The following is a 21,952-nucleotide window of genomic DNA, read 5'->3' on the forward strand; positions in this document are numbered from 1 at the left end:
CATCAAGATGCATGTACTCTTAATCCCCTTTATTTCACCCATTCTTTCACCCACTTTCCCTCTGACAACCACCTTTATTAAATGTATGGTTTTTAGCATTCTGGGCATTTCAGAGGCCTTTGAAAATCCAAAATCTGTGAACCTCACTCCTTGAAAATGTATGGGGATGCCTGGGTGGCTCAGTGGTTGAGCGTCTGTCTTCAGCTCAGGGCATGATACTTGAGCCTCTGCCTATGTCTCTGCCTTTATCTATCTATCTCTCTCTCTCTCTCTCCCTCATGAATAAATAAATAAAATCTTTAAAAAGAAAGAAAGAAAAGAAAAGAAAATATACAGGTGTATAATTCAGAGGCTCTCAGACCCAGACTAAAAACTATGGCTTGGCACAGCCTCCTTTACACCAGCATGTGAGAAGAGATGGAGGCTCAGGCTTGCTCTGAGTTGGGCAATGGCTTTTTCTCTTTTAATATACCTTATGGAATACAATTTCACAATCTACTAATGCCTTGCTGGAGTTTCTTCCTTCAATCTTGTGGGATTTCTTAGCATGATTTTCTATTTCAGTTGTCAAATTGTAAAATACTGAATTCATCCTTGACCTTCCAACCACAGGAGTGAATAAACTGTAATCTTAAGGCTCAGGTACTCTACTGAGTACTTAGGAATGGTTCTACAATCTAGTATTTTCTATGTGTTTTCAGTCTGCTTATCAAAGAATGATGTGTGTGTATACAGTGATGGGCTTAAAGACAGATCCCAGTTCAGATTCTAACCAGAGACTCTACCACACACCCCTCTCTGCAACCCTGCCCAGGGGCCCCCACCTACATGCTCTCCTCCCTATCCTAGGGTAATTGATTCTCATTTGAGTAGTTTCCACCTTGTTTGTGTAATTGCATTTAGAACTGTATGTAAGCCCAGCATTGACTTGCACAAGGACTATCAAAGAATTGTATTTGGACTTTAAGTGTCATTAATGTTGTCATTGATGTTGTTAAATACACTGAAGTTTGTGGGTGTGCATTGTGTTACCTAGAGCAGAGCAGTAGCAATCTAGGGTGGGCTGCTCAGAGCAGGAGCTGGTCCCCAGCAAAGCTGAAATCACTGATGCTCAGGACTGATGGAGCCATGGGTCACTCATCAGACCCAATACTGTAACTGTGGTAGAGAGGAGAAGCCAAGGTCCAGAGGGAAGGAGACTGCCTGAGGTCCTGGCCTGTGGCCTCTTACTTCACCCCACATGTCTGTGGCCCTGCTTTGTGTCCATGTGCTTAGCATCTCCTGCTGAGCAGCCCATCACAGGGCAGCCTGCATCTGTGGGTCCCATACAAATCATTTTCCCCCAAGTAGCACGGTTCTCTGGGACCATTGGGTTCTCACCTCCTCCCCCTTGTGGCCAGCAGTGGTTCCACATCATCCTGTCAGGGCTCTAGGCAAGAGCTGGGGTTACTGGGAAGACCCATTCCCTGGGTAGGCTTCCCTACCTTTTGTCATTTAGGCCAGGAAAATGACAGAAAGGTTGGACCAAGGTGCTGAAAATGTAACAGTATTCAGAATAGGAAAAAAAAAATGTGCTTTCCTGTTTGTGTTTATTTTAAGGGACCAAAGCATACTTCAACATCCTTTGCCTGAACTGTTTTTTTCCAATAATAAAAACATTGGCCCAGACAGCCTTTTTCTTATTGAAGTTCCAATTTTATTTTGTTCTTTCAGATTTATTAATTATAATTTATTTTCTCTCTAGCCTATTAGTAATGCTGATTTTATTGTTCCGGTTGAAATCGATGGAACTATACATCAGGTAAGAAATCAAAGCTCAACTTGTGTTGCAATTAACATTATTTTAGTAATTACATTTCCTATAAACTTATTTCTAAATTCCCATTTCATCAATAATTTTATGACTGAATCAAAAGGGAGCCGGCTTTGTAAAATCAATACAATGGTTTTCTGGTTTTTTTCCCACTCAGATGAATGTCTTCTACACCGAGTTTTTAAGGGAAGCTAAAATCTATTTGTAGATATTACATGTGGTTGCAAGTTCAAATAGTTCTTTGATTTGATTCAGACTTTTAGAAGTTTCCATATCCCCCACTGGCCTAGCTTGATGATTTAATTAACTTCCTCATTGTAAATGCTTTCGGCTACTCTCCTAGCAGGCAACAGAAAAATGTCACAAGTCACCCACTAATGGTGGCATCTTGGGAAGAGATGTCCATTTCCAATGCCAGCCACTCCAGACTGATCTTGTCACTCCTGTATCATGTTCTCTAATGAATCTTTAGCAAAATCCCAACCCAAAGGATAAAGGGGGAAGGATGTGTTTTTGGATGAGACAAATTTGAATAAAGATGCCCTAGTTAATTGGCATGCATCTTTGCTCTGATATTTTTTTCTCATCTGCATGACACTTCCCCAGGAATAGCTTCATTTATGAACATATTGGAACATTGTAGGAAAAGTAGCCTTGGAGGTTAAGGAGCAGAGGGGGTTTTGTCAGGTGGTCCACAGGGATGGTCTGACCATCTTCCTTGTCAACCCCAGGGTCTTCAGGGAAGAGTCTCTGACCTGATGTGTTTCTATCCCAGGAAGGAAAATCTCTCTTGTGCTTGAGCCAAAAGAAATGTCTTTCCTTAATGATGCCAGTCGTCTCTTTGGCCCTTGAGTATGGGGGTGTCAGAATTGGTGACACCTTGGAAATCAGCTGGCCCTGCCACCTCATTATCCAAATGGGGAAACGGAGTCTTAGCCAGAGAAAGGGTTGGTTCAAGGTCATATAATGGGAAGAATTAATATGAGACTTCCAGTCTTTTGCCTCCTGGCCCATGTCTCTTTTCCTGATGCTCTGGTCCCTTCCCTCCTCTCCCAGAAGGTCTTGCCAGGAAGCCAGTACTGGGAAAGGCAACTTTGTCCCTAGTGTCTCCACACTTCATGCTTTTAAAAGCCACCAGGGAGCCAAAAGGCAGGCACTTGGGCATTTAACATTTGCAAAAGCATCAGCTGAATTAACTCAGCATCTAAGAAGCAGTTAGGGCTTCATTTATTATCTTGGCTTCTGCTACAAAGTAGTGAGACAAAGGAGAGGCTGCCTACTGGCATGGCAAGAATTAGGAGAGAAATTAATCCTTCTTACCTGCAACTGCAAGCATGACCTTCAGGGCCTGACCTGCTATGGCCAGCCCATTCTCAAAGGAGCCACTCCAGCTACCCCCAGCTTCCCTCGAGATTGTGCTGATTCATATGGCAATAGATACTCCAGGGCCCCAGGGCTGGGGTCAGAAACTCTCTCTCCTGAGGGAATGAAGCCACAGGCGCCAAGAGGAGGACCAAGGCCCTGGCGAAGGCCGTGGCCTCGTTCAAGTAATCCAGGATAGGCTGTGCAGGTCCCAATGGGCCTATTCTTGGTTACTTGCACGCGGACGCGGGCCTGGACGCTGGCATCTGGGCCCAGGACCTTCCTGTCTGCCAGAGGCACCAACATCAGAGTTCCCAAATCAGTCTCCTGCTGTTTGCATAGAGCAAAGCTTGCTTTCCAAGTACTATTCCCAAGGAGACTGAGGACCACAGGCTGTACCCATTCCCTGGCATCAAGAAGTCTCATGGGCAAAGTGGGGGCCTGGAGCTACTACAGCCACAAGCTCTGCCCTCACCCCTACCCCGCCTCCCAGCTCCTCCCAGCCCTGTTGTCACCACCATTCCCCAGGCTGTCCTACTCCTCTGGCCCCTCACTACACCCTCAGCCAGAGGGTGCTTACCCCACTCTTTCACTTGGCTACAAGTTTCCACCAGGCCTTGGCTCATTGCAGAACTCCTCTGCAATACACAGAATGCCCCGATTCCCCACTGTGACTCCACAGGATAGACAGCTGGCAACCTCTGCCATTCACAGCCCCACATATACTCTTCCCAAGCTGCCTTTCATACTTCCTCTTCAACCACGTCTGTCTCCCATCTCTTCTAGAGGGCTGATCACGAAGGGCTTGGCCATGCTCTAACCCCCAGGTATTTTCAGACCAAGTCTCATGCTCATACAATTTCCTCTGCCTGGAAGCTTGCTTCTCATTCTTATCAGCCTGATGAGCTCCTGTTCACCCAAATATTACCTTCTGTGACCTCCTCCCTTGAGAAGGGGGTTAACTGTCCTTAATATATCCCTCTACTACCACTTCCATTATGCATGCTTATCTTGATTTGTTTTTATTTGTATCTGCTCTAGACTGTGAGCTCTTCAAGGGCGAGGCCTGCATTTTGTTCATTTTTATAACTTCTTCAGGCTGAGCACAGAACTGGGGCTCAGTGAATATGAGTTGAATTGAATTTTAATAAGTTTGATTTATTTTAGGGAAGTGGCTAATTTCAAATGGAATTTATTCAAGTTTTAATTAGTTCTTCCCTCCTCCCACCTTCCCTATCTTCTCTCACCAGCTCTGCTTTCTCTCCCATCTCCCTAGTCTCCTCAGATTTGTTCAGGTTCCCCAGTCAGGAGCAGAGAGCCCAGCAGCCACTCTAGGAAAGCCTCCTCTTTGCCCCCCTCTGCTTGAAGGCCCCTCCTGATTGCTGGCTGGGGGCCAGGAATAGGTACCTTCAAGTCCCCTGTAATCTGTTTCTGTACAAGCCCCAGCAGAGTAACCTTTGTGGTGTCAAGTAGATGGCTTCCCAAGCTGACACGGAAGGCACCTCTTACAGCTTTGCTGGGCCCTCCACTCCCACTCCAGGCCTTCTGAGCAAGGGAGGTGTTCCACTGGAGGGTATTATGCTCAGTGAAATAAGTCAGTCAGAGAAGGACAAACATTATATGGTCTCATTCATTTGGGGAATATAAAAAATAGTGAAAGGGAATAAAGGGGAAAAGAGAGAAAACGAGTGGGAAATATCAGTGAGGGTCACAGAACATGAGAGACTCCTAACTCTGGGAAAGAACAAGGGATAGTGGAAGGGGAGGTGGGCAGGGGGATGGGGTAACTGGGTGACGGGCACTGAGGGGGACACTTGATGGAATGAGCACTGGGTGATATGCTATATGTTGGCAAATTGAACTCCAATAAAAAAAATTTTTTTAAAAAGGGTGGTGTTCAGTCAAAGGTAGAAGTCCTCCTCCTAGCAGCAGGAGCAGTCCCAGTGCTGCCAGGCAGTGGGTCAGGCCTTGACCTCCAAAAGGACAGCCCCCAGACTGTGGCCTGTGTCCACATAGGGCCTGACCCAGAATGTATGCCAAGAAACACATGAGAGGATGAGTCATTCCACGCAAACATGGCACAACTCTTCTACTCACTGGTTCTGAAAATCCCTAAGACCCATAGTACCATGGTCAGCTACCCTTTCTCCCTTGGGAGGGGTGTCTACACCAAACTCAGACCAGGAGCCCTGCCGGAGAAGTGTGTCTGGCCTTAAGTGCCACATCTGACCACACAGCCCTCATATAGTGGTGATAGATGATAGATAGATAGATAGATAGATAGATAGATAGATAGAGAGAGAGAGAGAGAGAGAGAGAGATCTGTGCCGCAGATAGAGCTGGGGCCAGGAAGTGGTGACCTTCTCAGGAATTCTTCCTACGTGGGTGTGGGCCCCAGGCCACCCCCAGCAGCTGCCATGACTGACCAGTTTGCTGTTTGCTGCCTTTGCAGGTGTATGTGCTGAAGCGGCCCCACGTGGATGAGTTCCTCCAGAGGATGGGGCAGCTCTTCGAGTGTGTGCTCTTTACTGCCAGCTTGGCTAAGGTACATCCTCCTCCCAGCTGGGTGCCTCCAGCCACTCCACCCCGACCCCCTATCTGTCAGGCAGCCCTCTGTTAAGGTGGGGGAAGTGGTTTCTATGGTGACAGGTTCCCACCCCAGATGGGATTGATGCAGGCCATGTGCATGGCGCCAGCCTGAAAGGCTTCTGGGTTACCATGGTGACAGGGAGCCCTGGGAACAAATGCTCCATGAAGTTGCTGCATGCAGGATATCACAAAAGTGTCCGGTGGAACTGAGAAAGGGCATCTGCGTCTCCTCTGTTGACTGGCAACCCACTACTAGAGGCGTAAGCCTTTGTGTCCTTCATTAGCTTACACAAGTTTGGGAAAGGATAAGTGTCCAAGATTCACTGACATGCACAGGCCGAAGGAGGGTCCTGACTGTCCTAGTGAGCCCTCTGATATTGGGCAAATGGCTTCACTTCTCTCGACTCCATTTCTTCTAGAAATGAGGGACAACTCTCTTTACATCATAGGGTGGCATAAATGATATAATGCATGTAAAGGGCATTAGCATAGTGCCTGACTCATATTCAGCAAGTATTCATGGAGCAACTGCTGTGCTTCATATGCCCCACAGGCACTGTCACATCGAAGTGCTCCTGACATTCATTGTTTCATGATCATAATTATTGATGGTAACAAAATAATACATCTTTGACCCAGTGTCTACACTGGCTCTAACCACATAGAGTGGTTTCTTTGCCTTCTCCTACTGTTAAAGGAACTAGCAGGTTCACAGGACTGCCCCCCATATGATTATGTGTGTCCTGAGCCTAAGGGAGAAAGGATAGGCTCCCACCCCTCAGAGGAAATCCTTGCCATCACCATCTCTCAAATCCTGACTCTGATGGCATGGGGCGGGGGGGGGCGGGTCATCCATTTATGGGTGGCACCACCAGTGTCTCCGAGGGCACCTCAGAGACTCTAAACTGGCCCCAGAGTTGAGCTTTGGGGAGCCCAGGTTAACAGTCTACTCATCTCCAGACCTGCTGCAAGGACTCACATATAGCTCCACCCCACCCCATCCCCCGACAATTCCTGGCTCTGGACACCTGCCTTCTCCTCTGCATGCTGGGGACTCTAACTCTAGGTTCCCAGACATCACACTTTGCCAGACTGGGCATTCCTGGTTTGGGCCATCTCTCTGTCATGGCTGAGATGAGAGAGGACCCCACCTGCACAACATTCTGCCAGGCTCGTTGCCAGGCCTTGTAGCATGAGCTGGTAGAGAGAGAATCCAAAACCGAGACCTTCCTTTTCCTTATTAAAAAAAAAAAAAAAAAAAACAGCCTCAGGGAAGACAGTTTTCCCTGTGGGTACTCTTTCCCATGAATGGCACCAAGACCAATTGTATTGTAGTGGAGATGGCTCTCCTGGCAGTGCTCTGGGGTGCTGAGAAGACTGAAGTAACAACTAAAGAAATAAACAGGAAGATAGTACCTGTGCAGGTAGATGGAGAATTGGTAGGGTTAGGGGGTTGCTGTCGTGGGGGAGGTTGGCAGAATTGAAACACTCTTCCTTGGCGTTGTCCCCAGCACTCAAACATCCTTGTGCAGTCTCCCTTCCTCAACTGCTCCCACCTGTGCCTCCATCTGTCTCTGCGGCCCTCCTCTCAGTGCTGCTCCAGCCTGGCTCAGCTGCGTCAGCTCCCAGGTGCAACTTTCCAGCCCTTTCCTCCCTGATGCACAAGTTCTGTGGACAGGTGGGCACTCCCCAGTTCTTGGCTCTGGGCTTAGCTCCCAGCCAGCACCACCATGCTGGCCCACTGCCCAGGAGCCTACGGAAACCCTATGCTGTCAGAGCCCTTAAATGTCTGCTTCCTCATCTTGGTCTCCTTTGTTGATGGATTCACCCAACAAATACTTACTTAGTGCCTGCGGTATGTTGGGCTCTGTCCTGGGCACTGGGGATGCAGCAGAGAACAAAAGAGACAAAGCCTTGTGGAGCTGACCTTCCCCACATCCATCTCCAAGGCCTGGAGCCCCCAGACTCAGACATTCCCTGGAAGGATGTACACCACCACCAGTGGAAATTAATCACTGTTTCCATCTAGAGTCAGCCCCCTAGCACCCATGGGGCACTTCTCACTTAGCAGCTGAAAACTGCAATGGCCACCTGGTTAGCAGGAAATACAGCCTGCTCCTGATGTCTCCGGGGAAAGGAGGACATTCCCACAGAGTCCAAGCTGCTGCCTAGAGCCCTGCATCCTTCAGTGTGCTGAGATTTCTCTGCTCTTGGGGGCTGCTGTGCATTCTACTGCTGGCCTTCCCAACACCTCCAGCCTCAGAGGGGCATCCTGCCTCCCCAGCAGAAAAATTGCCAGGCCCCATGGTGACACCTGGCTGTGGCAGTCTCAGTGCTGAGACCTGGCCTCACATTGGCTTTGGAACTCTACCCTCTTGCCTCCAGCCCAGCTGCTCCGTGTGGCCCAGTCTTTCAGACATCTTCATTTATGAAAATTTTCCCTCTGGGATGATCCCTTTATTTCTTTATCAGTTATCAAGGTCAGCTTGCTTTGGGAAAATTCTCCAGGCCATGAGAGAGGGCCAAGCAGGGCTCACACTCCTTCTTATAAAACACCTGGGCTCCAAGGAAATTGAAGCCGGTGTCTGGGCACTGTCCTGTGGCCATCAGGGGCTGGTCTGGCCCAGCTGCCCAGAGCACCCATGGGGGGCAGCATGGCCTCATGCCACACAAGCCAGATTCAAAGCCTGCCTGCTTATTCATTTTTGATGAAACTAATATTTCCTGAGCTCCCACCATAAGGTGGGCACTGTGCAAAATGCCAGGGACATCATGGTGAGCATGACAGATAAGGCCTGCATCCTGACCAGGGAAGAGGAAACCCAGTAATCTCTGGGGAGTGGTGAGCAACTCCATGAAGGAGACCAGAGTGAGGCAATAGTAGCCAGAAAGGGAGGGATATACGGGTGGCCAGGGAACCAAGACCTGAAAGGTGAAGGAGACAGAGGGAGATATTCGTGTAGAGATCTGAGGAGAGCATGTTCTATGGGTACAGAGGTTCTGACCATGGTCAAACCCAGTGCACCTCAGGTGACGGACGGGCTGGAGCCAAGGGGTGGTGGAAATTACGTGGCTGCAGCCCTGTAGGGTATGGCAGGTCCAAGGAGTGAAGGCCTCAGTCCAGGGGCTGCAGGTCGAGAATGGGAGTTATAAGCAGGGGAGTGGCATGAAGGGACGTGTTTTCCAGTGGCCTGACAACAATGAAGCACAGAGGCTGCAACAGAGACAGTGGGAGGAGGAGGCTCTTTGGGAAGCTCACACCTACCCCAGCCAGAGGTTACACAGGTCGGGACCAGGGAAGTGCCAATTATGCATATAGAGATGCAGATACTCTTGCACTCAAGATACTCTCGGAGATGGAACCAATTTCTGATAGATTGGATATGAGAGGTGAAAGAAGTGGAAGGGACGCCTGGGTGGCTCAGCGGTTGAGCATCTGCCTTCAGCTCAAGTCGTGATCCCTGGGGTCCTGGGATTGAGTCCCACATCAGGCTCCCCGCAGGGAACCTGCTTCTCCTTCTGTGTCTCTGCCTCTCTCTGTCTCTCATGAGTAAATAAATAAAATCTTTTAAAAAAAAAAAAAAGAAACAAACAAACAATGAAGTGGAAGAAATGGGGATATCTAACACACACGGAGAGTAAAATAACCAGGATCCTAACACACATCCAATTATTTAAATCTCTTTCTAGAAAAGCAGTGCGGATCTGGGAGCTGTAGTTAGGGTTTGTGGGCTCTTTCAGGCATTTTGCCTTCACCGTGCCCTGCTTTTCAGTACGCAGACCCCGTGGCCGACCTGCTGGACCGCTGGGGTGTGTTCCGGGCCCGGCTCTTCAGAGAATCATGCGTCTTCCATCGTGGGAACTACGTGAAGGACCTGAGCCGCCTGGGCCGGGAGCTGAGCAAAGTGATCATTGTGGACAATTCTCCCGCCTCATACATCTTCCATCCTGAGAATGCAGTAAGTAGCCCCCAGGGGGGATAACACAGCTCCCCATACAGCTCCACGCATGGTGCCCTGACTTACATGGCACTGACCAAGTTATCTAACCTCACTGAGCCTTAGCTACCTCCCCCTCAAATGGGGATTCTAGGGCTGCTGACTCGTAGGATGGTTGGAGGATTCAGTGTGGCAGAGCATGGAAGGCCCTTAGAACACTGCCTGCATTGGGTAAGTGCTCAGTGAGCCTGGATCTTGGTGTTTTTAATGTTAGTTACTGAGAAGGGTTCCATCAGTAACCTCCTGGAGCTAGCTAGCTTCATGACTCCTATAGACTCAGAAGGCCTGCATGACCTCTTCAGCAGAAGTTCTTAAACAAGAATGAATAGAAGGAGCCCAGTTAAGGTCTTCAGACAACCTGCCAGGCTTTTCCACCTCATAATGATATCTAAAAAGTATGCAGTGGGAACATTTCCTACATAAAACTCCCTGGAACGTGGCAATCCTTAGTACCTGCTACTGGGTGCAGCATGACTCTCTGAGCAAGAGACAGATGGCCTCCCACCTCCTGGCCTGTTTCCAAGGGTAGAGAACCCAGCCAGGCCTGCTGCTGATGGCCAAGCCCTCAGTCCCGCCACACTGGCCCACAGCTCAGGCAGCCTGCCCTGGAGGGGAGGGTTTCTCCCAAACCTGGGCTTCTCAGACTCAACAGAAGCTTCCCCAGGGTCCTTTCCTTGAAGCCAGAACTCTGTGGCTCCACTTAAAACAAAATGAGTTCAAGCTAGATTCAGTTAGCTAGTGTGCAATGATTACTTGAGTAAACATTCCAAATTTATTACATTTAAACATGTTCGTTTTAGCGAGTTAGTCAAATTCAATCTAATGCATTTTGTCATGTGTCTCTAACAGATAAGGATTACTTCTTAATATAATCACAATTCCATTATCACATGTGACAGAACTAACAGTTTCTTAATATTACCCAGTATCCAGACTGTGTTCATATTTTCCCCGTCATCTCAAAATGTTGTCCTACATTTCAGTTGTTTGACTCAATCAAACAAGGTCCAAGCCCTGCTTTGGTTAGTAATGTGTCTAGTAATTCTTGTATAATCTTAGCAATTCTCCCTCCCTTCTCCCTTTTTCTTCCATCCTATTTACTTGTCGAAGAAATTCTGGTTATTTGTCCTGTAGAAATTTCCTCTCTTCTGGATCTGTCTGGTTGCAGCCTCCTGGGGGTGCTTTACTGTGTTTTTCTAATTGCCATATTTCCTTTAAACAAGTAGTTAGATCACTGTTACTTGATTAAATGCAGGTTCGGTTTTTCAAATCTTTCAATTTTTTATCATCAAGACCATGAAATCACATCAAGATGCATTGTAATGTCAAGTTGTTCCAATTTTAAAGACTTTATTTATTATTATTAAGTAGGCTCCACACCCAGTGGAGAGCCCAGCATTGGACTCGAATGCACCAACCCCAAGATCAAGAGTCAGATGCTTAGCCAACTCAGCCACCCAGGTGCCGCTTTTAAAGATCTTGAATTGATCTTTGGATTCAAGTGTTGTTAGCCCATTCCATCTGTTTTCAAATTCCGCATCGACCTTTCACCTAAAAATGTGAACAGCTGTTGATGATACTCTTGCCTACATCAACTATTTCATTGAGAATTACAAAATGATGATTTCTAAATTCTACCATTCTTTGCACATTTGTTGGCTGGAACTCTTGTTTTTTTTTTTTTTTTTTTTTTTTAATCAAGCTTGCCCCCATCAATTACTTGATTACCCTAAATTCACTTTGAATGTTTGAACTAGGAAGTCAGGGTAAAGTCTTGGTCCTCTTTCTTTAATTCTTCACTCTTCAGATAGTGAGGTGGTGCTCTAGCAAACTTCCAAAAGTAGCCAGTGAATTTGTCTTAAGTGTTATTATGAACTCATGGATTTTTTTTATTGTTATAATTTAATCCATTTGTTATTCTTTTGTATGCTCAAGTGTTCACCTTTGGACAGCGGCCATCCTTTCATATAACAATAGTCTTTGAATGCTTCCAGTTTTCTGATGCAACAAGATGCTCCATGCTCATCTTGTCCATTTCTTGCCTCAGCCCTGGAATCAACCACTTTTGTGGAGCCTGCTTCCTATTAATGGAAATGGTATTTAGAGATGATAGTTTGGGTGGATTCTTATTGTTCCTGAGATAGCCTTTGCTTCCAGTCCTTTATACTGGATAGAACTGAAGTATACATATTTGTAGAATTAAAATTAAATCATAAAATCATATTGGTTTTTCCAGATCAATGTTATAACAGTTTTTATTTAATTTCTTCAGTTTTGTTCTTCCTCTTGTGCTGAAACTTAGTTCCTAAATATATTAACATCATTCCCTATTTGATTTATTCTGTAGTACACATCTAGTAGTTTCCAAATAGCAGTACTGATATTGTCACCACTACTAAGACAATTGAATGCACGTAGGGTTTTTTGGAAAACTGTCTGGCAGAACACTAGGTTTTTTAAAATCACTTGAAATAATTCTCTGTGTGGTTATGTCATCAACTTTATATATTCTTAGGTTCACTTTTTATTGCTTTCTTTTCTTAATGGTTTAATCTTATTTCAATTATGTAACATATTTCCATGATTCCAACATCAAAACTACCAACAGAGATGAATTTAGAGAAGTCTTGTGTCCAAGTCTACCCTTTCCCTCATCCCCTGCCCTTCTCCTAGGACTAGTCATTTTTGGGTAATCCTAGTTTATATTTCTAAATTATACAATGAATTGTTTTGTCTCTGAGCAGTCTTTAGATTTGTAAAAGTGCCCAAAATACTACTTTTGAACTACTTTGGTTTCTCCCAAATTTCTCTTTACAACTCACTCTTCTTTTGCACCCCTGGCTACCACCCATTTCCACCTCTCCCCACCCTCTAAAACTAAGTGAAAATTCTGTCTGTGCCCATGGCTCAGACTGTCTTGAAATTTTATACTTCTGCTTGTAACTGATCACTGCTAAGAATGGGAGGAAGCTCTCCACTTCTCTTTGCCGTGCAGCATGGCACATGGCACCCCAAGTGGATGCTTTCCTGTGCCCTCTGTTCGTGGGCTCCCTGGGTGTCAGTAGCTGGCAGGTAACCTCTGGCTCCAGGTGAGGTGGAAAAAGCTGGTTGGCTACAATGGAGAGAGCTTTTGAAATTGGCAAGGAGCAAGGCTAGCTCTCAGATATTTCTGTGCTCTGGCTACCTTTCCTATGGCGAGAAATCAAAACGAGCAAGTGCACACAAACTAGCATTAAGACATAAAAGGCAAATACACTGAACTTTGCCTTCCTCCTGAACCAAGTTGCTTTTTGGATCAATCTTAGTTGGGACAGGAGAACAAACAAGATAATGATGATGGTGATGGTGATGATGGTGATGGGGGGGGGGGCAGGTGATGGTTTTTAAGATACCTGTCTTCCTTACCAAAAAAAAAAAAGTTAAAAGCACGGAGGCCCCAGCCAGGCTAGGAGCTGTCCCCAGGGCTGGCTACGGTTCCGCTGCCCCTCCACACACTGTCTTCCAGGTGCCTGTGCAGTCCTGGTTCGATGACATGACGGACACAGAGCTGCTGGACCTCATCCCCTTCTTTGAGGGCTTGAGCCGGGAAGACGACGTGTACAGCATGCTGCACAGACTCTGCAATAGGTAGCGCCGGCCTCTGCCTGCCTCCCGCCTGGTCGCTCTGGAGCCTCTGGCCTCGGGGATCCACCCAGCCTCAGCTCCCTGGGAGCGGAAAGTGAGGACACTCTGTGCTCCAGGCCACGAGGTCCACGTGGCCATACCTACCTGTTTTATTTTTTAAGAACAGAAACAACTATTTTAAAATGAACTCTTTTAACAGATTTCATAAAGGGACATGCGTTTTACTGGATTTGCTTTTCGTAAAACATACCAAAAAGAAAAAAATGGAAAAAAAAAAAAAAAGCTTGATATCTATGAGACTTCCTATCAACTGTTCCCCACCCCCACCCCCCTCCAAGCAGACAACCTGTCCCTTTCTATCCCAGCTGGGAGCAGCTGACCCAACTCAGAATCTCTTTCCTACAGGATGAAGTGCCTTTTTGAATGTTATTTTAAGCTGAGAGTTAATTTTTCTACACAACATATTTCCAGACATCTTTTAGTCTTTTATTGTCTTAGATTCTCTAAAAAAAGACAAATATGACAATTTTCTAGAACCTGGGGGGTGGGGGGTGGCTAGGGATGGAGGTGAGTCATAGAAGCCTGTCTCCCAACAGGCGTGCTGCAGGGACAGGCTCCTGATAGGAGTCTCGGTGACCATGGCGGTGTCTCCATTAATCACTGACCCAGTTTGGAATGTATCCACGGTTGTGTGGCTCAACACTTTTGGAAACAATAGATACTTTTATATTATTATATTATTTCGGATGGTGACAGTTTTGTCTTGAGGTCACACTTCCCCCTTGAAAAGTGGCATCGTCACTTCCGCTTTCACACTACTGCCATACTTCTGTATGTTTTTTGTTTTGTTGTTGTCGTTCTGGGTGGAGCAGTTATAAGAAACTCTGAAACCCTTGGATATTTAAAGAGAAAAAAAATCTGTGTATTGATTTTTAAATTTTTCCTTTCCAAAAGCTGGATACACACGGAGCTGTTTGGGAATTTTCTTTGCTGCTACTGCGCTGCCACCAAATGGAATTGACCAGCGGCTGTTACACTGTTCTTTGCCACTGTGCCTATGCTCAGAATCCGCTCACTGCTAAGCTGCAGATTTGGACAGGGTCAGGAAAGTAGGTGTCCCGCTCCCCTGCAGACTGCACCAAGTGTACCCCTTCCCTGGCACTGGCCGTGGGAGTCCAGAAGGGAACAAAGACTCAAGGGCCAGCACACCACACAGGCGTGGCGTTCATTCTAGACCACAGTCAACATCAGATACTGTGATGAGCTGACTATTGTCCCTTGAGAACCCCTGGCCTCAACCAGCCACCGCACTGATGTGGCCCAGGTCTGCTCCTGGACTTCTCTCTTGAAGCACAGCCTATTTCTGAGCCGGGGTTAGGGAAACCTGTCCATATGTGGAACTCCTTGCCCTGAGCTGGGGAGAGGCAGGGTGCCCTCCCTGGGCTAGGGCTTCCCTTGCAGCCTTTCCCAGTGAGCTGTTTTAAGCAGTGCCATGTTCCTCGTTTGACAAGACAGTCTATAAAGTATTGCTCTTAAAAATAATTTAAAAGAACCCTTTCATGTCGGCACCATTGCCTTAGTCCTCTGTGGGTTGGGCCTCCGCCAGAGTTCTGTGGGAGCAACTGGCACTAACAAGTCTGGAGATGGGGGGGTCGGGGGGTGGTGAGGTAAAATTTTGTTCTTCTTTTCATTTACAAAATAATGAAGCCAGCTGCCAATCACGTCCTCCCAAACAGCACTTTCAGCTGTGGACTGCCATGCATTTGGAAGAGAAGTATTCAGGGGTAACCAGGTGCCCCAGCATTCTGCATGTGCAGAATCCAGTAATCCCCATGCCAGTTCCAGTAGAAACGGCCCCATGCTAGGCATGACCACAGGGAACGGCAGTTTTACATGGCAGATCTGCATATGCCCTAAACCTTGATTTGGAAAACTAGTCATTAATGAACCCACTGCCTTAAATGTCTTGAATGTTGCAGTCAAGTGTCTGTCATGTGTTGAAACCCACACAAAAATCAGTCCTGGGAACAGCCTTTCACCCTCCCCCCTGCCCTTTCTCTGCTGGCATCATGAGACCTTCTCTGGAAAAGGGGGCAGAGAGGACTGAAATTCCAGAGTATTTCAGGGGAATCGAACCTAGGAACAGTGTCCCACTTCTGAGAGAGGGAGTGAAGACACTGGCAAGCTTGAGCCAGACACTGCACCTAGTAGTTCCTGAAACCGTGAGCGCCATTGCACGACTGTTGGGGATGGAGCCCGGTTCCAGCCATCGCAGACATAGAATGTCTCAGGGGGGCCAACAGACCCCCTGAGGGTTCTGGATTCTGTGCACCTTATTTGACCATACTCCAAAATGCCATTTTTATTTTAACCCTTTATTCTACTTTATGTACATAATCAGAATATCTATATCTCTCTATATATTTTTAACCATCTACATGTAAATGAAGCAATAGAATTCTAACATAAGGCCAAGAAATGAGATGAATGTTTGGGATTTATGTTTTTTAAGGTAAATACGGGTATTGTTTTTAATTATTACCTTTTATTAAATTGTGGGCTTTAAAACCTGATGAACCCTATTAGCTGTTTCTCTGTGCCATATGCTTCCCATGTTACCAAAATACCATCTCACCACCCCACTCTAACCAAAAGAGAAATCCAGCCTCCTGAGTTTCTTGTGTACCAGGTTAAAATATAGTCTCCCAGACAAGTATTTTTCTACATTAAGATCTGGGCCAAGATACCTTGGGTTGTGGACTCAGGCCCCTATGATGGGATGACATCTCTGGCCGGGCCTGAGTGGTGGTGCCCGGGCACATCTGAGGTTGTCACTGTTCTGTCTCCTGTTGCTCTGGAATCCTGTGTATCGGTCTGTGGCTTCACCCATTAGCTGTTTGTAAGCAGTGTATCTGTATCCTAAGGGGGAGGACCACTTGTCAACAGCCGATGGTTGGTGGGGAAGCTCCTTAGACACTGCAGTTTTGATGAGGTGACTTTGGAGACGTGAAGAGGCTATGATGACACTGACTTGTCATGGTCGCAGCATTTGAACTTCTGGTATAAAAAAGAAATCTGTAAATCTATAACCTGGCAACATTTTGCAATCCTATATTTTAAAGACAGCTCTCTAATAAAATCTAGAACCACACAGCCCTATATGGACAAACACTTGTGACGTTTGTGCCTCCGCTTTTAAAGGTGCTGTGATGGACAGCTGGCATGCCGGGGCTCCAGAGGAGTGGATGGCTTGAAGTGCTAGCAGTTACCTGAGCAGAATCTGTTGGCTGCCTCTGTACCTATCTCACTGTAAAATTGATGCTATTGTCTGTTCTGTTCCTTCTCCAGGGAGCTTCTCTAAACCCCCCCCCCCAGCCCCCTCCCCGGTAGTGGAGATTCTGGTGCCTGGGTAGTCGTGGATTTCTGTTGGACATTTGAATGTGACAAACAAGCCAGCATTACATGGGAAATACTACATGTGGAATGTGCACGTTTCCAGGGGTGAGAGGGTTGCAATGATTTCCTTCCTGCCAAAAATAAACACGTGAAACTGCGCCCTCTTGTGGATGGACTGCTTCTGCGGCGCCTGCGCCTCCCGCTCTGAGTCGCGCTCTATCCGCTGCACCTGCACAGCCTCAGCCAGCGCCTCGGTCTCCTGGGGCCCCTGCTTCGTTCTGCAGGGCTTGGGTGGATGGGAGCAGGGGCGCAGCATCCCGGGAGCCACCGACCTGGACCCCAGGGGAGGCTGGAAAACCATCCCGCCCGCTCGATGTTAGGCCCCCTGGCGGTGTCTCCGCAGACAGAAGCAGCCTGGCTCGCTTTCCCTGCGCGGCGGCTTCCACGTGCAGCCCGAGAGCACCGCAGCCCCCGCCCCACCCCATAGGAGCCACCCGCTTCGTGTGCCGAGCGCGCTCTTAAACCCGGAGCCCGCGGCGCGCTGGCCCAATGCTGCGGTTACCAGCTGAAGCATGGCCAGGCATAGAGTGAGGATGGCCAAGACCGCGTTCTCACAGTGGGACGTCTACTCCAGGCACTGCCCTCAGCCCGGCCCCACAACCAGACAGACAAACAGCTGAGAATCGTGGCAGCCCCTGAAGCTGAGATGTCCCAGTGAATGTCCATAGGCCCTCCGAATAGGTGGGAAGGAAACGTACGTCATCAAGAGGTCACTTCTTTGGGACTTGGGCCTACTGAGATTTCACCTCCTGATGTTTTCTTGTTTGAGCACATATTTGTATTCCAGGACCAAAGAATGGACAGGAAGTCCGAGAGGGGAGCAGAAGGGAGGAATGGCTGGGGAAAGCCAGCCTGGGGAGACGGTTGAGCTAACCGGGGGTGCATCGGGGGCTTGTAGCTGAGTCCTTGGAGAAACTGGAATGCTCACATGGCAGGTCTCCTGTGCTGGGGCTGCCCGTGCTCAAGGCCCAGAGCCACCAACTGGCATGGTCACCAGCCTGATCTCCAAGGAGAATATACTGGGCCCTCCAGCACTCAGGAGGTTATGTGGCCTCCAGAGTTTTCCATCCCAAACTTCTATTACAGCCCCATCCCTTAGCTCAGTGATTCTTGGCTGTGGCTGGCCACTGGAATCACTTGAAGGCTCTTACATAAACAGATCCCTTAAGTCCACCCCAAACCATTTAAACCCCAAACCCTGAGACCGGGCATCACATTTTTAAGTGCCCCAAGGGGCTCAAAGTTTCAGGAAGGGCTGCAAACCCCTGTTCTGACTGGCTGTGGAGGTAAAGAAAGTCCCCCAAGGTGTTTCAGGTCTGACACCCAGGTATGGCAAAGGAGCCACAGGCAGGGTTTTGGGGAAATGGCATGTATTGCTTTACCTGAAAGCTCAGCCACATGTGTTCATTGCTAAAAGATCAGGAAACCCAGAAAGTTCCAAAGAAAACCCCACACGGGCACGGCGGGGCCTTTCTCAAGGCAGGGGTGAGGAATGGGTCCTAATAGGGCCACACCCGGCTGACAATTCCCTGCTTTGAGGTGGGGAGCAGAGTGGATCCCCCACTTCGTGTGAGAGCACTGGGTCACACTGCCCATCAACCTCACCGAGCCTTGCCACCCCCCACCCCGGTCCTGGCCCAGGCGGTGTCCCCACTGAGGGGGTCCACGACTGGCCAGGGTGACACATCCCCAGCAGCGGGAACGCAAAGCAGCGGCACCTCCTCGTCTGCAGGGGCCTGGGGCTCTTTTTTGAGCTGTCCTCGGTCTCATGAGGCCCATCAGAGTGGTGGCCCCACGGCACAGCGACAGACTCCTCTTCGTCTGGCCCTAGCGGTTCCCACCACCGCGCCCTCCGAGGGACCGTGTCACAGGGAGCCCACATGGGCCCGAGGCTGCTCTCCTGGGGCCAGGACGTGTCCAAGACTCCGGCCAAGCCTTCCTCCCCTGCTCTCCGGAGGGTCGCACCCCTTGCAGGACCTGGTGTCCACGAGGGGCAGCACCCTGCGAGGGACTGACGAGACGAGAGCTGGGACGGCCAAGTGAGAAGCGGGGCTCGGGGACCCTGGGGCCACACCCACCTCTGTCACCGTGGGGCTGCGCGGTGCCAGGTCAGCCCTGAAGGAAAAAGTAGTGGCAACCTGGGAGAACCTGGGAACCCGCTGGGTGAGAGCGGGGTGGGCCGCAGGGTCCCTGGAGGCAGGAAGAGGTCCGTGGGACGAGTGGGTCAGAGCAGGGCTGTGCTGGCTGAGCAGGAGGAGCGGGCGGCCGAGCTCCCTTTTTGCTTAGGGGAGGAGGTGGGGAGAGGCTGGGCTTCCCCTCGTCCTTGTAGCACCCTGGTTACCTGGGAGCACTACCCTGAGCCTCGTTTCCTCTCTCTGGGTCATGCGTGTGATCCCATGAGCTGAAGATTGTCCACACCAGACACAAAGCGGAGCGCTTATCTGGGCCCCCGGGGACTGCCCCACAGTGGGGGGCCACTGCCATTTCTTTGGCCCTGAGGATCACAGGCCACAGGGGATGCCCACCATCCTGGAGTCGGGCAGTCGAGCACATACAAAGTCTCTGGTTTCCAGAGACCCAGAGAACTCTGGGGAGGGACCTCGGAGAGGTCCTTGTGCCCCCACTAAGCTGAGGCTGGATTGCACCAGGTGGGGTGTCCGGCTCACAAGATGTGACCTGCCCTGCCCTCTCACAGGAGGACATGTCAGCTCAAGAAAAAGTCTGAGAAATGTGCCCAGAGTCACACAGCCAGTGGGCACTTGAACTGGGGCTGGAACCTGACTCTAAGGAAGGCTCGACTCCAGGCCTCCCCTTCAGAAAGGGTCCAGGCGATCAGAACGCAGGCCACAGGAGCTTATCAACAAATATTTATTAAGCAGCCATCGTGTGCCTGGCGCCATTCTACACGCAAGCTACAGCAGTAAGCAAGGCCCCGCTCGCAGGGACCTCACACCGCAGTTGGGGACACACACCTGGAACAAAGATCCAAATCAGTAAGGTTATCTGCTTCTGGAAGCAGTAGGAAGATGAGGAAAGTGGCGGGTGGCTGGGGAGTATGCTGTGTTAGCTAACATGGTCAGGGAAGGCCCCTCTGGGCAGGTGTCATTCTGGCTGAGGCCAGAATGCAGAAAAAGAGGCATGGGAAGGTTTCGGGGAGAGGCTTCTGGCAGAGGTAACAGCAAGTACAAAGTCCAGAGACTAGAATGAGGCTGGTGTCTTAAAGGACAATGAGAAAATTATAGCTAGAGCACAGTGAGGAAATGGGGGGAGTGAATGGAGATGCAGCCAGAGGGAGAGGCACTTTGGGGCTTTATTTTAGGGAAGCCACTGGAAGGTTTGAAGAAGGGGAATGGTGTGATCTATTTGTGGTTAAGAGATCCCTTTGGCTACTGTGGGGGGATGGACAAGGATGGACATAGGGGCCAGAGAGACCAGGAGACACAGAGAGAGGCTCCCACCCAACTGGTGAGAGGCTGGGTCCCAGAGCAGAGCAAGGAGGCCCAGCCAAGTTCAGGATCCAAGATGAACCAGACTGGCTAGTGGCCACCCTGTGCACATGAGGGAAGGAGAGGAACCCAGGATGGCCCCCAGGTTTGGGGACATTCATAACATTTATTGGCCTTGGAGGGGCTTGACTGGGGATGTCAAGTGTGAGGTCAGATGCATCGGGAGAGATGTGACCCGACAGCTGAAGGATGAAGGGTGAGTTGGGGGTGGACGTTCAGAAGGAGAGGGAGTGGGTGTGGAAGAGACTGGTGTTTCCCCGGCATTTACATCCTGGGAAGAAAACAGACAAGGAACAGGAGCTACGGCCTGAGTTGTGTGGCCACTGACATTTCAAGGACCCAGCTGAGAGGGCAGAGTGGCCAGTGAGCTGGGGAGAACTCTTGGCCTGTGAGGTGTTTCCAGAGGAAGGGGTGGTCGGCAGGGTCCCTGGGTGGTAAGAGGGAGAGTAAGATGAACACAGGGAACAACCTGTTGTGGCAAGAGTGGGCATCGGTGACTAGGAAAGAGCCATTTCCAGGGCGTTCCAGAACAAAGGCCAAGCAGAGTGCAGGGAGGGGAGGATCTGCAGTGAGGACATGAGAAGTGAGGACACGGGATTTTGCTGAGCTTGGGGACCAAAGCGGTCAGGAAAACAGGAAACAGGCCTGCACAAGCACAAGCAGAGCCAAACACACACCGTCATAAAAAGGAACAGAGGATTGAACAGACATTGGCTCACACAGGAGTTCAGACACACACGGGGACTGACCAACTGTCCTGTGACACAGGCATCCCTTCAGTCACAGGGGCTGATTAGTTCTGTCAAATGCAGTCACGTCCTGGCAGGAGGTTGTACTAGGCAGGTGGACCGAGACTTCCTGGAGTCCCCCCTTCTCTGTGACAGGGAGCCGTAGGTAGGAACGAGGACTGGACACGGGGAAAGAGGCTCGGTGCCAAAAGGCAGACTTCAGCAGTATGTCCTGGGAGAGGAGCCCCACTAGCTGGGCTGTGGCTAGGACTGAGACAGATGGCTGACAGTAAGGGGTGGCCTTGTTCCTGGAGTTTCTGAAATGTTCTATTTTCAGCACCTGCCCCACCCTACAATCAGGAAGGAAAGGAGGGAGCAGCCCGAGGTGTGGGAAAGGTGTCTTCCCTGAAAGGGCCAGGCTGGCCTCTCCCACCATGGGTATCCGGGTCCCCCGGGGGGGACGGTGCTGGGCAGCAAGGCCAAACTGGGAGCGCCCAGGATAGCAGAGATGCTAGAGGGAGCCCTGGCCACCTCCCCCACCTCCTGAAGTGACCGGGGTCTCACGGAGCCAGATTGCCACCCCCAATCCCAACAGCCATGGTCCTCCTGCCTCCTAAGGTTTGTTGGGATGGCCTGGCCTTCTGGGGGTCGCAGATCAGGGGCTCCTCGGGCTCTCAGGAAAGTGATCCTATATTCCACACCCCGCATCTTAGAGCAGCCCAGGCCTCCGTGCCCTTCTGGCCACCAGTCCCCAGGAGGTGAGGCCTGGCCGACCAGCTGTGGCCCTGTGGACCACGGCCTGGGAGCTGAGTCAATATTTGTTGACTGACTGACTGAGTGCTTTTGAGGCCCAGCCCACAGGCGGTGGAGCAGGGG

General features: G+C 49.5%; 1 protein-coding gene across 2 annotated transcripts in view; it reads left to right on the plus strand.

The window, feature by feature from the left end:
* Positions 1 to 16,940, plus strand: part of CTDSPL (CTD small phosphatase like) — a 116,502-nt gene extending 99,562 nt beyond the window's left edge. For both annotated transcript variants that reach the window (XM_072726455.1, XM_072726454.1), the window contains 4 exons: positions 1,745 to 1,801; positions 5,628 to 5,720; positions 9,538 to 9,723; positions 13,268 to 16,940. In XM_072726455.1, the coding sequence (XP_072582556.1) occupies positions 1,745 to 1,801; positions 5,628 to 5,720; positions 9,538 to 9,723; positions 13,268 to 13,393 (462 nt within the window). In that variant the 3' untranslated portion in view covers positions 13,394 to 16,940. The remainder of the gene's footprint in view (positions 1 to 1,744; positions 1,802 to 5,627; positions 5,721 to 9,537; positions 9,724 to 13,267) is intronic.
* Positions 16,941 to 21,952: the final 5,012 nt, after the last annotated feature.

This window comes from Vulpes vulpes, chromosome 11, assembly GCF_048418805.1.
Source record: "Vulpes vulpes isolate BD-2025 chromosome 11, VulVul3, whole genome shotgun sequence".
Lineage (NCBI taxonomy): Eukaryota > Metazoa > Chordata > Mammalia > Carnivora > Canidae > Vulpes > Vulpes vulpes.